The sequence below is a fragment of the Myxocyprinus asiaticus genome, chromosome 43 (assembly GCF_019703515.2).
Source record: "Myxocyprinus asiaticus isolate MX2 ecotype Aquarium Trade chromosome 43, UBuf_Myxa_2, whole genome shotgun sequence".
In the NCBI taxonomy this organism is placed as follows: Eukaryota; Metazoa; Chordata; class Actinopteri; order Cypriniformes; family Catostomidae; genus Myxocyprinus; species Myxocyprinus asiaticus.
The window spans coordinates 25533163-25546364 of record NC_059386.1 but is presented as its reverse complement, the minus strand read 5'-3'; the positions used below and the strand labels follow the sequence as shown (position 1 = coordinate 25546364).

Genomic DNA, 13202 nt, shown 5'->3' with positions numbered 1-13202 from the left:
TGTTTTTGGGAGTAGTTTACACCCCCCTAAAGTGGCAGATACACTAGGAGAGGTGATTACTGCTTTTGGAGAAGGTCATGAGGCATCAGTGTATTACTCCCTGTTAATTCAGAGTCTGGGGGATGGAGCTTTAACTTCTATCAAGAGATTATGGGAGAAAGATTTAAACTTGGTATTGGAGGAGGGAGTGTGGGCTAGGATTCTAAAAAACGTCAAGTCTGCACCTAGAGATGCAAGGGTGCGCCTTATGCAATTCAAGATTTTACATTGATTCTATTGGACCCCCTCTAGAGTGTATAGGCTTGGTCTTAAAGACACACCTACCTGCTGGCGATGTCAGTCAGAAGATGGAGATACAACCCATGACTTTTGGGGGTGTGTTAAGATCCACAAATTTTATTTTGCCCCAGACTCTGTATTTTAGGTGATCATCAAAATAGAGAAGCACATACAAAATTGGGTCCTAACCAATCATAGATAAATGTAATGAAGCCCACCTGCCCACATCGCTCGAGAACCTTTTTATTAAGGGATCAAAATGAACTATAACTAAATCAGACAAATTTGCTGGGAATAAAATGCCCATATACTTAATGCCCTGTTTCGCCCAGCTGAAAAGCCATTACCAGACAGTATGCTGTCAGAGCTAAAGCTTCGGATTTAGACCAGCTGACTCTGTATCCTGAGAACTTAGAAAAGGAATTAATAATTCTGTGGAGGCAAGGCATAGATCTAGTAGGGTCAGAGACGAATAATAAAATATCACCAGCGTAAAGCAAAAGCTTATGTGCCACACCTCCCGCCATCACCCTGGCAAATCATCTTCCCTTCTTATCACAGCTGCTAATGGTTCCAGGGCAAGAAAGAACAATAATGGGGAAAGAGGGCAACCCTGCTGGGTGCCCCTATCCAGAGTAAAATAATCTGAAATTAATCCATTTGTTTGTACCGCCGCTACCGGGTGTCTATAAAGTAACTTTATCCATCCAATAAAAGTATTTCCGAACCCATATATTTCCAAAATCTTAAAAAAGATAATCCCATTCTACCATATCAAGCGCCTTTTTGGCATCAAGTGAGATGGCAGCGACCGGAGTCTGATCATTTGCCACTGACCACATGATATTGATGAAATGCCTAATATTATCAGAAGAGCTGCGGCCCCGAATAAACCCCACCTGATCTATATGTATAAGAAATGTCATAACTTAATCGGTTAGACATAATTTTTGACAATATTTTTACGTCTAGCTGGATCAGGGAAATTGGACGGTAACTCTTACACTCGCTTGGATCTTTGTCCTTTTTAAGAATCCGACTGATCCGGGCTTGTGTTATGGTTGGCGGAAGCTTTCCATTCTTTAATGATTCCGTATAATCTTCTAAAAGTGGAGCCAGTTCTGTAGCAAAAGATCTAAAAAATTCAGCAGCAAAGCTCTCTGGCCCCGGAGCCTTGCCTGTAGGCAAGGCCTTAATTACCTCGCCAAGCTCCTCCAAGGTTATCTCAGAATCAAGATAATTTTTTTTTTTGCTCAGCCGTCAGTTTAGGGAGTTCTAATGGTTCCACAAAATTTCGAATATCTTCATCAGTAGACGAAGACGTGGAGCTATAGAGATCAAGTAGAACTCTTTAAAAGCATTATTAATATCAATGGCCGAGGTAAATATTTCACCACCAGCAGATTTCACTGAGGGGAATGGTAAAAAAAGACTCTTTGTTTTATATATCTAGCCAGAAGTTTTCCTGCTTTGCCCCCCAACTCAAAGTATGACTGTCTTGCCCTGAATAATCAAAACTCCATCGTGACAAAATAGTATTATATCTGTATTTCAATCGGGTCAATTCTCTGAGGCCATTAGACAACATTCAGCGCTTCAGCTCTGCCTTGGCACTTTTAATATTCCCTTCTAACTCCGAGCTCTCGTGCTTTGGATTTTTTGATGAATGAGGCATACTGTATGATCCAACCCCTAAGGACTGCTTTAAGTGTCTCCCAAGCCACGCTCACAGAGGATACTGAGGACCAGTTGGTCTCCATATAAACATTGATTTCATCCTTTAACATTTGTTGGAATTCAGGATTTTGCAAAAGGGATACATTAAAGTGCCAACTATATGATTTCTTTTACTCCGTATGTGGCAACACCTCTAAACTCACCAGGGTGTGATCTGAGACTAAGATGTTTCCCCTTATTGGTATTTATTAAAAGTGCTGAGATGCGACTGGTTGCTTATTTAAAATGTTACTGTTATGAAATTGTACCAAAAAAAAAAAAAAAAAAAAGAGGGAGAACGAAAGATGAGTGTTTTGAGAATATTTGCTAAAAGCCTCAAAGCTTATCATGAATATCCTTTTTGTTGGAGGAGGTTGGGTAGTTGACATGAAATAATTTTTGAAAGATGACAGTCCTGCAGTTTTATGTGCTATAAGCAATCTAAAACTAATTGCGAATTCTTTAGTATTTTTTATACATACAGCTTTTATGGCCGTATATTAATTGACTAAATGGAATATTTGTGTGTGTAATTATTTTTTTTATTTTTTATTTTTGCAATAGTGGTGCAAAAGTCAATGTTTGAGTCAGATTTACAAAGATCACAAGTCGACACAATAATAATATTTCTAATCAGAGACTGCCCCCTACTGACTACATAAGAACGCAGCACTCATTTGAACTGGTATTTAATTTTATCAAGTTGCTCTGTAACACATTACTGTTCAGTGAATCACCAAGATTTTCAGTAACGTTTTTTACAGTACACATTCACCTATACATTTGTCTATGTTAGTGTACATTCTCCAAGAATCTTTTGGCATGATAACAACATATTAATATCATTGTTTTCGGTGTGTTTTTCAGCTTACATGAAGAGGCGCCACAGCTCCATTGGTGAGAGTCATTCACTGGAGAGCACTCTGTCAGGAAGTGACCTCACTCAAGGAGCCAGTCCCCAGCACCTCTCCCAACCACAGCAGCAGCCGCAACAGCCTCATCTGAAGAAGCCCCGTGTGGTTCTTGCTCCAGAAGAGAAGGAGGCTTTGAAGAGAGCCTATCAGCAGAAGCCTTACCCCTCTCCTAAAACCATCGAGGAGTTAGCGAGCCAGCTCAACCTTAAAACCAGCACTGTCATCAACTGGTTCCACAACTACAGGTATCATGAGGGTCTAGAATGGTCTAGATCAACGGTTCTCAACTGGTGGGTCCCAGTTGTATTCTGTATTTAGCAGTGAAAAACAAATGCTAAATGCAAATAATAAAATGTAACTAACCATAAAATCGTGCATAGTTAAAACAGCAAAAAAAAAAAAAAAAAAAAAAATAGGCTTATCAGTTTAAAAGACAGGAGAAAACACTTCCCATCTTTTGATGTCAAAGGCTGCGCATCTAGTCAAACTGTATTTTGGTGCAAATTCATCTGTTTCTCGGAAAATGCTGGCCAAAATAGGTACATGACGTGTGACACATCCTCATTCTCAAATCATCTATTGAACTGTCAAAATTAAAGAGCTATTTACAAACCAAAATTTTTTAATTTTTGTCTTCAACTTTAAGTCATGTTAGTTATTTTACATATTGTAGGGCCTATGTAATTCAAAAAAAATTTGGATTTTAAGAATGTAATTTTTGTTTACTTTTGTACAAAAAACAATTCTGATACCGTATTGGATCGCCACATGATGCCCAATCTCAAATCAACTTCCTGAAGCAAAACCAGTTGAGAAAATGCAACATTGATTTTTCTTTGGTCTCATTTCTCATAATTTTTCTCCGCAGGTCTCGTATCCGGCGAGAGCTTTTTATCGAGGAGATCCAGGCGGCGGCTGGAGAAGGTGGATCCCCCTCAACACGACCCGGAGGGAAGTCCGGTGGCGAGGGAGAAAACAGCTGCGACGGCACGGAATCCGACAGCACCGCGGAAGGCCGACCGAGTGGCTCCTCCGGCTCAGACGAGCGCAAGGGCCTCTTAGAGAGCCCTGGCTTCAGCCATAGAGAGGAAGAGGGAGAGGAAGAGTTCCCCAGCGCCTCGGGCACCAGCAGGCCAAGAGCCGGTATAGTAGACAGCCTATTCGGCATTCCCGAGTCCATATCAGTGACATCCGCCACCGTAACCCCTTTGCGAAACCCCAAGGACAACAGTCTGCGCAAGAAAAAAGCAGCCAACCTCAACAACATCATCCACCGGCTGGAGAAAGCAGCAAATCGCGATGAACCTCACGAATGGGAGTTCTAGAAGGCTTTGGTGTTTTTTTTATTTTCACTATGTCCCTCACTGAGCTTAGCTGGCCAAGCCTGGTGCACACACACCACAGGTGAACCCAAGTGTTTTCCATTTGCTGTTTAGAAGTGGGCTATCATGGAAAAGATGAGAAAAGAAAAAAGAAAACGAGTTTTAGCCTGGTTTTTTGTTTTTGTGAAGCACTTAAAAGCCCTGCTGGCCACAGGGCTGTAACACCATTGGCTAATGGTGAAGACACAAAACTGAAAAGCACAGGAGAGGGAGCATTCCCGCAAAATATTCAAGACTGGCGACAGTCACAAAAAAACAAAAAAAAAACTCTATATAAATATTTACACACACACACACACTATATCACATTGTCTCTATTTCTAATAGAGGCGTTCTCACCAACAAGCTGAATAACTGTTACAATAATTTATCAGTTCTCAAGACTTTTGGGAGTTTCCTCTTTTGTATCACGTATGCTTCAGCCTGTCAGCAGAGACTAGTTCAAACCGGTTTCAAGTCAAACATTTTAAAGCAAGTGTTGGCTGAAGGAACACGGACGAACCGTCCCACACGCCTCTCCCTCCCTACCCCAAGAGGAGGCCATCCAATGGCTATGCAACTCTAGTACGCAATGGATTCCACTGTAATGGAACCAGCATTATTTTCACACTTCGGAAACTTCTCTTAGGAGAGAAGAAAATCCTTTTTATAGCAATTAAGTTGCCACCAAGAGATTGCACAGTCAGTTGACTCTAAACAGCACTCATTTTGAATTTACACACCTTTTGGTGAGCCAATGGCCTAAACGAAAAAAAAAAAAAAACAGAACAAAAACACGTCACAATATTTGTCAGAAATCTTCATAATTAAGAGTCCAAGTAATCACACACAATTCATATTAACTACTGTTGTAAGGTCGACAAAATGGTCATAATGGGAGAGAGGAGAAATTTCATAAGAGCTTACTTGATGGCTAAAGTGATAGCGACGCGTCAATTTTTATCATTATTTAGGTCTCTTGTAAGGGTAGCGTTTGTTTGTTTTTCCATAGCTTTAATCTCCTCCTTGGCTTACGTTTTTAAGCTCGTTGGAGGTCTTGTTTAATAAACTTCATTTTAGGCCAAAACAAAGACTGAAATAGTGAAGAAAAAAGGATTTGTACAGTACTTTGAGTAAATATTCCTGACAAGATATTTTTTAAAGAGAATGAGCAAGCCTGATTTTTATCCTCTTATAATAGTACCATACATCAGAGACCTCTAACCACATTGGGCGGTTTGGCCCATAGAATTTAAATTCTAATCCAATATCTATGGTGTTATAAGTTCTAATTCTATGGTGTGGCCGTTGGCCACTGCACTGCACCAGGGTACCGGACGCTGAGTGTGCAGGAAAACCAACCTACCCCTCGCACTAGTGCAAACTCTAAACTTCAGGTTTTTCACCAGCTTCTCCATTCACTGTTCACCCGCCCCATAACAAGCTTTTCATGGTATCCTGAACAAATCTCGTCCCTCGACATTTATCCTCCTAATGACTGGGAAAAAATGACCAATTTCATGTTACACCTTGAGCAAAATGGAAATATTTGGTAATTGTTGTTTTTTTTTTTCCTTTGCTTTACATAACGGAGGACTCTGAGACTTTTTAATGCATACTTCTTGTGATCATTTATGGGGCTGTTCAAACCAAGCGCATTCTTGTGTTAAAAAAAAAAAGAGCAAGACCCAGCATAACAAATGTAAACGAATTCAGGTGTCTCGAAACTTTTAAATTGACATGACACTGAAAAAATTAACGCGAGACAAAGCAATGGTCAAAGACGTCCGTTTAGCGGATGTTTAAAGGTGCTGTACGTGATTTTAGCTGTTCTACTTCATGAGACTGAGCCGCTGATTTAGCCATGCCCCCTCTTTCAAAGATACCATTGAGACCGACACCGAAGAGAATAGCAGCATTAGTTCGTGTTCCCACAGTTTTCAAACACAACAGTAGCAACATAGCACCCTCAATTGATTATGAATCTGAATATGGCATTACGCCTCAATGGTCCACTTCAACTACAACTATACAACTATAGCCATTTTTCAATTATCGAGCCAGGGCTATCAACTGGCCAGCTGGGGCCAATAACCTTGGACCTCGAGCCGCGAGACCAAAATCGATCTGTATTCCCACCATCAGGCCAATAGATCCGAAGCAAACCCGGCCTTAACATGCCGGCCCGGAAGTGACAGCGGAACACAACTGGCCCTGGCATCAGAGGCGTATTAATGCATGGGTTTACACGTTGCTGAAGCCCAGGGGCCCCAGCTCGTGGCATCCGCCACCCCATTTTACCGTATCCATGTTATTGAGACAGTGCACAACCGTGAAAGGAGTCCGTATAGTGCATGTTCAATGCACAGCAGTTCCACCAACACCAGCAACCGCGGACACATTTTTGTTAGCTGTTTACAAAGCCAAGTGCTGTCACAGAGAACGGTGAGATATCTCAGGACACTTATTTCAGTGATATCTTTCGCCATTCCTTAAGAAATCGCTTACAGCACCTTTAAATAGAAGTACAGCGTAGAAGGACACAAAAACGCTTTGTGTGTGAACGACCCCAAACACATATGATAAAACATGTAGATTGTAAATGAAAAGCTCAACATTTAACATTAGTACCTAGAGGTGAATCTGAAGTAGTAAACACACGAAGACCTGCCATCACATACGTCAGAGGACACAACAAATTCTTGCATTTAACCCAGCTGTCCACACCTCTGTTGAAACGTTTTTTCTCTCCCGACACCTTTCGAAATCTGCTCACCTTTCACCTTTGTATGCAGATGATTTTGTGACGCGTGCTTCTGAGAGAAACCGCAAATGGCGGTGACATGCACGTCTGTGTACAAACCAGTGTGTGAGGGTGTTTGTGTGTGTGTGTGTGTGTGTGATTGTTGACAAGAGCGAAATATATTTGTATATTACTACTACTGCTTGCCACAGGCAGTGCAAGCAAACACCTCCTCACGTCCCTAAGCTATTTAGCAGTCCTGCATCATATCACATAGTACATTTTAAGTTGTTTTTATTTACACGCATAAGAAAACTAATGGTAGTTTTTTTTGTTTTTGTTTGTTTGTTGGTTGGTGTGGTTTGCTTATTTATAGATGCTGTCTTTTACATATTGATGTCTTATATTATTATACGTGTTCTTTTTTTGTAATGGAAGGGACTATAAAAGGTCAGGTTACATATTTTTAGACTAATAGACTGCCGGCAGTATTGGATTACACTTAAATGATGTACTTTTGATACATGTCTATTGATTAATTCTGAAGATTATCATTTTGATTATTTTTTTTTTCATATATTTTACTCTGTCAGTGAGCTGGATGAACACAGTTACTACGTTGACAAAGGAAGCAGAACTAAATGTATTGCATTAATGATTTTAAGTAGTAAGCATTTAGACGTTTTAACACGAGAAATCTTTAAAGATGACAATTCATGATGAATTGTGTTTGGCTATTTTCTCTCTACAGTTAATGCTCTTGAATTGGGTTCTCAGGTAAATAACCTGCGAGCGATCTGAGATTACATTTATAATCGCAATCAAGCTTTGTTGCTACAATGAGCCAGTGAACAACTGGTAGTTAACGTCACTGTCGCTTTGAGCTGCACCTTGAGGAATTCAATTTTTTTTTTTTTTTTAAGGAATGAAATTCACTTGATGTTGTTTGGTAATCTTGCATTTGAATTTTACGCCGGTGAATCTTGGAGAACAATGTCGGCTTAAAACTGCCTTTTGGCCTTTTTTATGCGTGCCAATGAATGATTGATATAAATCAAATTTTTCTCTTTTAGAGCTAAAAAGAAAAAGCACAGATACCAATGTTTTTATCGAAATATACAAATATGTTTAAGCCTGTGACTGTTTCTCTAACTTTCTCTCCACGTCTAACATTGGAGTGCCTTCACTGAAAACTGTTCGCCACTAATCATTGTCTTTTTCCATTCCAAATAAGTGTTTTAAACAGATTGGAAATATTGTGCGTCAGATCATACCACCTTTGAGCAATTTTTGCCAGCAAATTAATAATAATAAGGTCTCATCTAGTCTCAGGTCATACTATTCTGTAATTATTAGGGTGTGTGTATTGTTTTATCAAAGAGAAAACAGCTGTCCCAGGATTCAGGCTTGGTTATTATTACCAAAGTTTTTACAATGGAAGTTTTGATTGGTTAAATTGTAGAAATAACGCCACATTTTTGTCCCAGATGTCATTTTAATCATGTCTAGGCATTCGATTTTTCTTTTACCATTTTGTCATATTTTAACAGTAAGTTTCCCACTGGAAATTCACAGATGGATTAGGTATGTTGAAATGAGTTGTGGAATATACTGTAGTGTGGACCAAATTGTCAAAACAGACAAATCAAGTTGAATATAACCATATGATTTCATTTGAATATACAAAAAAAAAAAAAAAAAAAAAAACTTAGTTGCACATTCAAATCTGGTCTGTTAAGAATGCTTTATACAGTATGTCTGTCACATTCTCATCAAAACGTAACATTTTTGTCGATATCATGGCATGAAACTCTTAGAACACTTACAAATCTCAATTCAGATGTCCAGCACTTTGCTCTGCTTCTTTTTGCAAATATTTTTCTATGGAAAGTATTGCAGATTATCTAAACACATCAACATACAACTGCACAGAAAGCACGTTTATATGATTTCTAAGAAAAAGAAAAAAAAAAGAAAAAAGAAAAACAAACAAAAAAAAGTTCATCATTATTGATATTATATTGGTAGTCACGAGTAGCATTAATGTAGATATTTGTCCGTAGCTTAGTTCAGTAGTGATGTCATAATTGTTACCTCGTTTATTCCCTCACATTTACATCACTTCCTGAGACAGTATGTTCTTTCTTCACCTGAGACAGTATGTTCTGAACAGCCTCAGTTTGTTTCAATGTATCCCAGATGGAGATTTTTATTTTTCTTCAAAGTTGTGTAATTGTGTTACATTTGAAGCAAACACGTTGATTATACATCTGTCAAGTCGTTCTCAGCAAGAGCAACACTTTATAACAAAAGTTATCACGGCTTATATTGACCAACAATCTATGGAAATGGGGTTCTCTCGGTTATGACATTCAGATCTCTCTCCATTGTGCTCTTGTTTGCTGTATAAGGGTAATGAGCCTTGTATATCGAAATATGACAGGCAGCTCCCATCACAAGTTGGTATCCTATAGATTCTCCGTAGGCCTCTCAAAGCTCAGGTAGAAACTCGGTTTAGCACAGTCCTTTTGTCCATTAGTTTGTTGGTGACACTTTCCCCCTTACACCTGCTAATGACAGTTGTATGTTTTATTTTTGTATGTGTCATGGTTTTGAACCACAAGGTGGAGCTGAATCCTCCATTACTGAATAAAGACTCTTCCACTTTTTTCTCTTGATATGTATTTAGTTTGGTTGTTTTTTCCTTTGTGTATCATCATGGAGTCTTGTATTCTGTTCCCAGCGCTGTTACAGTTCTAATCAAAAATGAAAAAAAAAAAAAAAAAAAGCAATATCACTGTTTGAAATTCATTATTATTATTATTCCTCATTACCACCATAGGTGTATTAACTGAAGTAAATATCTTTTGTACAAACACATTACCACTGTACTCTGCATTTATTTGAGTGTCATGATGTCCAAACTGGCCACGGCACATGCAAAATATAAGGGTAAGTGTTTTTTTTTGACAACAGCTGGTATATATGCATATAGCATATTGATATCTATTATGTAGACATAAAGGGTTTACTCTGATAAACTGGGTCACTTTACCAAAGTCCTCTCAGTGTCGCACAGCAATTCAAAAACTACAAAACAAAATCATCTCTCATGGCACACATTTTTTTTTTTTATTCCATACAATCAGTAATAGAATAAAAATGCTTTGAATAATTTAGTTCCTTTATTTTTTTATTGACGGTATACATGTTCCTCCATGTATTTAAATAATCAGAAGGCATATTTTCTTCACACAAAGCAGTTTTAAACTGATTGGAGTATTGTTGTAATCTCAGCAACTCTCCATTTACAGGTTCATCCCAATTTGGGATAAAACCTGCAATATTTGTGATAGCAGTCTTTATTTGTAGCCCCATACATTTCCAATATTTTCCATTCTCTTTACTATAAAGTAATAGACAGTTATTCTAAAACCTAAATCAGAGGCCCAGGTGTATGCAAATAATGAGAGGCAAATAATAACCAAAGAGGGCCCTTGTGCAAAATAATGCCATCAGTGCCCATTAGTGGTTTAAAAGCACCATGCTCTCTTATTCCATAGATACTACAATGACACAAACCATGTAATTACTTTGTTTGAATACAACACAGTTTAAAGAAATAGTTCACCCAAAAATTATCACGCCATCCCAGATGTGTATGACTGACTGACTTCTGCTGAACACAAACGAAGATTTTTAGGTCCATACAATCCAAGTGAATCGTGGCCAGAACTTTGAAGGTTCGAAAGCACATAAAGGCAGCATAAAAGTAATCCATAAGACTCCAGTGGTTAAATCCATGTCTTCAGAAGTGATATGATAGGTGTGGGTGAGAAACAGATCAATATTTAAGTCATTTTACTATAAATCTCCACTTTCACTTTCTTTTCTTTTTTTAGCGATTCACATTCTTTGATCATATCACCACCGACTGGGCAGGAATGAAGATTTATAGTAAAAAAAAAAAAAACTACTTAAATATTGATTCTAAAGACATAAATTGAACCACCGGAGTCTTATGGATTACTTTTATGCTGCCTTTATGTGCTTTTTGGACCTTCAAAGTTCTGGCCACGAATCACTTGCATTGTATGGACCTACAGAACTGAGATATTCTTTTAGAATTGTGTCATTTGTGTTCAGCCAATGAAAGAAAGTCAAATCTCGGATGGCACAAGGGTGAGTAAATGATGTCAGAATTGTCATTTTTGGGTGAACTATCCCTTTAACCAGTGATGTAGAGCACAATTACAGATACGATGTCATTCATCATAACCCATAACCAAATCCCTTTTTCATTTGTCCTCTTATTTAATTATCATGGTAACCACAGTTATTACTATTAGTATAATGAAATCACATTTTAATGTATATTACAGTAGTAACAATAACTGTAGTTTACCATGTTTGTATACATGAAAACTATGGGTACAATGGTAATTTTTTTTTTGTGTTGGCACATTGCTTTTAAACCAAATCTAATTTCCAACTGTTAAAATGTCAGACATATGCTTCTAGTAATCCCTACTTCTTAATCACTTGCTAGATTTTAGATTAAATAGAATTGCCATAGCCATAACCAGCAGCATCGCCACAGTTATCTCTTTCATCCTGCCCAGTTTCACATCCTCGTAGTTTTGCTCCTGTTTTTTAAGCATCTCTTTTCTGCGTTGCCGGAGCTCTTTATCCCTCTGCAGCTGTTCTCCATAGTGCGCTCGGATGAAAGCATCAAAGTCGAAGATGTTCTGCTGGTCCGCTCCAACAGAGGGGGAGTGTCTGGCTCTGGTCTGCTGACCTGATGCTGATGCGGGACTATCTTTGACTGTGGGTCTGCCGGATCCCTGCAGGTCCCCTTGACTCAAGATCCCCCGATCGTATTTCTTCCTCAAAGCTTTATTCCCCAGCACGTTGTATGCCTCACTGATCTGCGCGAAGCGAGATGTGGCATCCTCGCTCCCTGCGTTCTTGTCCGGGTGATATATGAAGGACATTTTATAGTACGCAGTCTTGATTTGCGTTTGAGTGGCTGTTGGAGAAACCTCGAGAATGTCATAGTAGGCAGACTTCGTTCTGTATAGCGGCTCCTCTTGAGTGCCATTACTCTGTCTGCCACTATAAGCTCTGGTGAAAGACACAAACTCAAAGGCCAGCTGCCCAAAATGACCATGTGAACGTTCATGAAGTGATTTGGTATGGGTGGATCTCCTGAACTGGAGTTTAAAATGATGAGAGGCAGCATGTATGCACAGGAGAGGGAGCTTTCCATGTGTTCCCAAACACGAGCTCCTCCAGGAGGACAAGTGAACTGGAGTTATGGCATGTAACCCATTGCAATCGATACATAGACTGACATTTCCATGAATACGTTTAGAGAGAGAGTTCAAGCAGACTGCATCTCCATCAGCAAACCTGTTTAAGGTAACCAGACCTCCAGTTATCTCAGATACATTCAATTTTGGAGTCTCCAGGCATGGCCGGCTTGTAGCACACAGTCTTTGCTCACTTGTAACACGGTCGTTTTGAGTTAAGGCTACAACATAAGCTACCTTTGAAACCGATTTAAAATCTTTATCAAAAATAAGTTGATACGAGGGTTTTAAAAGCTTGTAAGCTTCTCTCGCAAACCGCAGCCTGACCTCCGCCATTGTGCCGAGAGCAAAAAAAACAAAACAAAAAACACTCGTTTCCGGCTACTGAACATTGACCAATTAAAACTGCGCTTCATTGCAGGTTGATTGAAATTTGGCCAATGCTGTGCGACGAGAATGCTGTGCGTGAATGTGATTGGCTGGGCGTGCATGTTGTTGTTACGTCATAATAATTACGTAACTGATTGTATATGGACTGTTGTTTTAGTTAATGATAATTCAAATTGAGTAAATCATATTACGTAGACAATTGAAGGCTGGTTATGAATCTCCCCTTTATGGTCACTTTTGAAAGTATTGACTGGCTTTGAAACACTTTTTAACACTTAAAGGGTAAGCACAAATACCAATATGTGCCCAAATAATACATTTTCGTGTTATTCTTTAAAACATCGCTTTTATTTTCAGTTTTACAGATTGTATAACTCATGAAAAGACTGGAACATTTGCATTAAGGTAAGCTGCTTTCTCAAAAAAAAAAAAAAAAAAAAAAAAAGGAAAAAAATGCTGTAATTTCCTGGATCGTCCCGGTTTTTGG

At 38.8% G+C, this 13202-nt stretch overlaps 2 protein-coding genes across 10 annotated transcripts in view; one reads left to right on the top strand and one right to left on the bottom strand.

Moving 5' to 3' along the window:
* Nucleotides 1–9893, top strand: part of LOC127433449 (homeobox protein cut-like 1) — a 180552-nt gene extending 170659 nt beyond the window's left edge. For 4 of the 7 annotated variants that reach the window (XM_051685369.1, XM_051685367.1, XM_051685368.1 and 1 more), the window contains 2 exons: nt 2863–3199; nt 3778–9893. In XM_051685369.1, coding sequence (XP_051541329.1) covers nt 2863–3199; nt 3778–4234 — 794 coding nt within the window. In that variant the 3' untranslated portion in view covers nt 4235–9893. The remainder of the gene's footprint in view (nt 1–2862; nt 3200–3777) is intronic. The other 3 variants (XM_051685372.1, XM_051685371.1, XM_051685366.1) reach the window with 1 other exon arrangement.
* LOC127433451 (uncharacterized) lies at nt 8687–12664 on the bottom strand. 3 transcript variants are annotated; one of them, XM_051685375.1, is made up of 3 exons: nt 11545–12664; nt 9898–9937; nt 9663–9769 (listed from the first exon to the last, which is right to left on the bottom strand). In XM_051685375.1, the coding sequence occupies exon 1, from the start codon at nt 12659–12661 to the stop codon at nt 11552–11554; it is 1110 nt and encodes a 369-aa protein (XP_051541335.1). In that variant the 5' UTR covers nt 12662–12664; the 3' UTR covers nt 9663–9769; nt 9898–9937; nt 11545–11551. The 3 variants fall into 3 exon arrangements, with proteins under 3 accessions (XP_051541334.1, XP_051541333.1, XP_051541335.1); XM_051685374.1 differs by lacking the exon at nt 9898–9937 and having other exon boundaries at nt 8687–9769; XM_051685373.1 differs by lacking the exon at nt 9898–9937 and having other exon boundaries at nt 8687–9769; nt 11597–12664.
* Between the last annotated feature and the right edge of the window lie 538 nt (nt 12665–13202).

Bases quoted from the DNA above. Each gene is read 5' to 3' on its own strand.
- LOC127433451 (XM_051685373.1), bottom strand. From the start codon at position 12,661: ATGGCGGAGGTCAGGCTGCGGTTTGCGAGAGAAGCTTACAAGCTTTTA. The intron at 9,770-11,596 runs GTTATGGCTATG...ATTTTTGATTAG, and splicing joins TAACTGTGGCGATGCTGCTG to AACTGTAACAGCGCTGGGAA.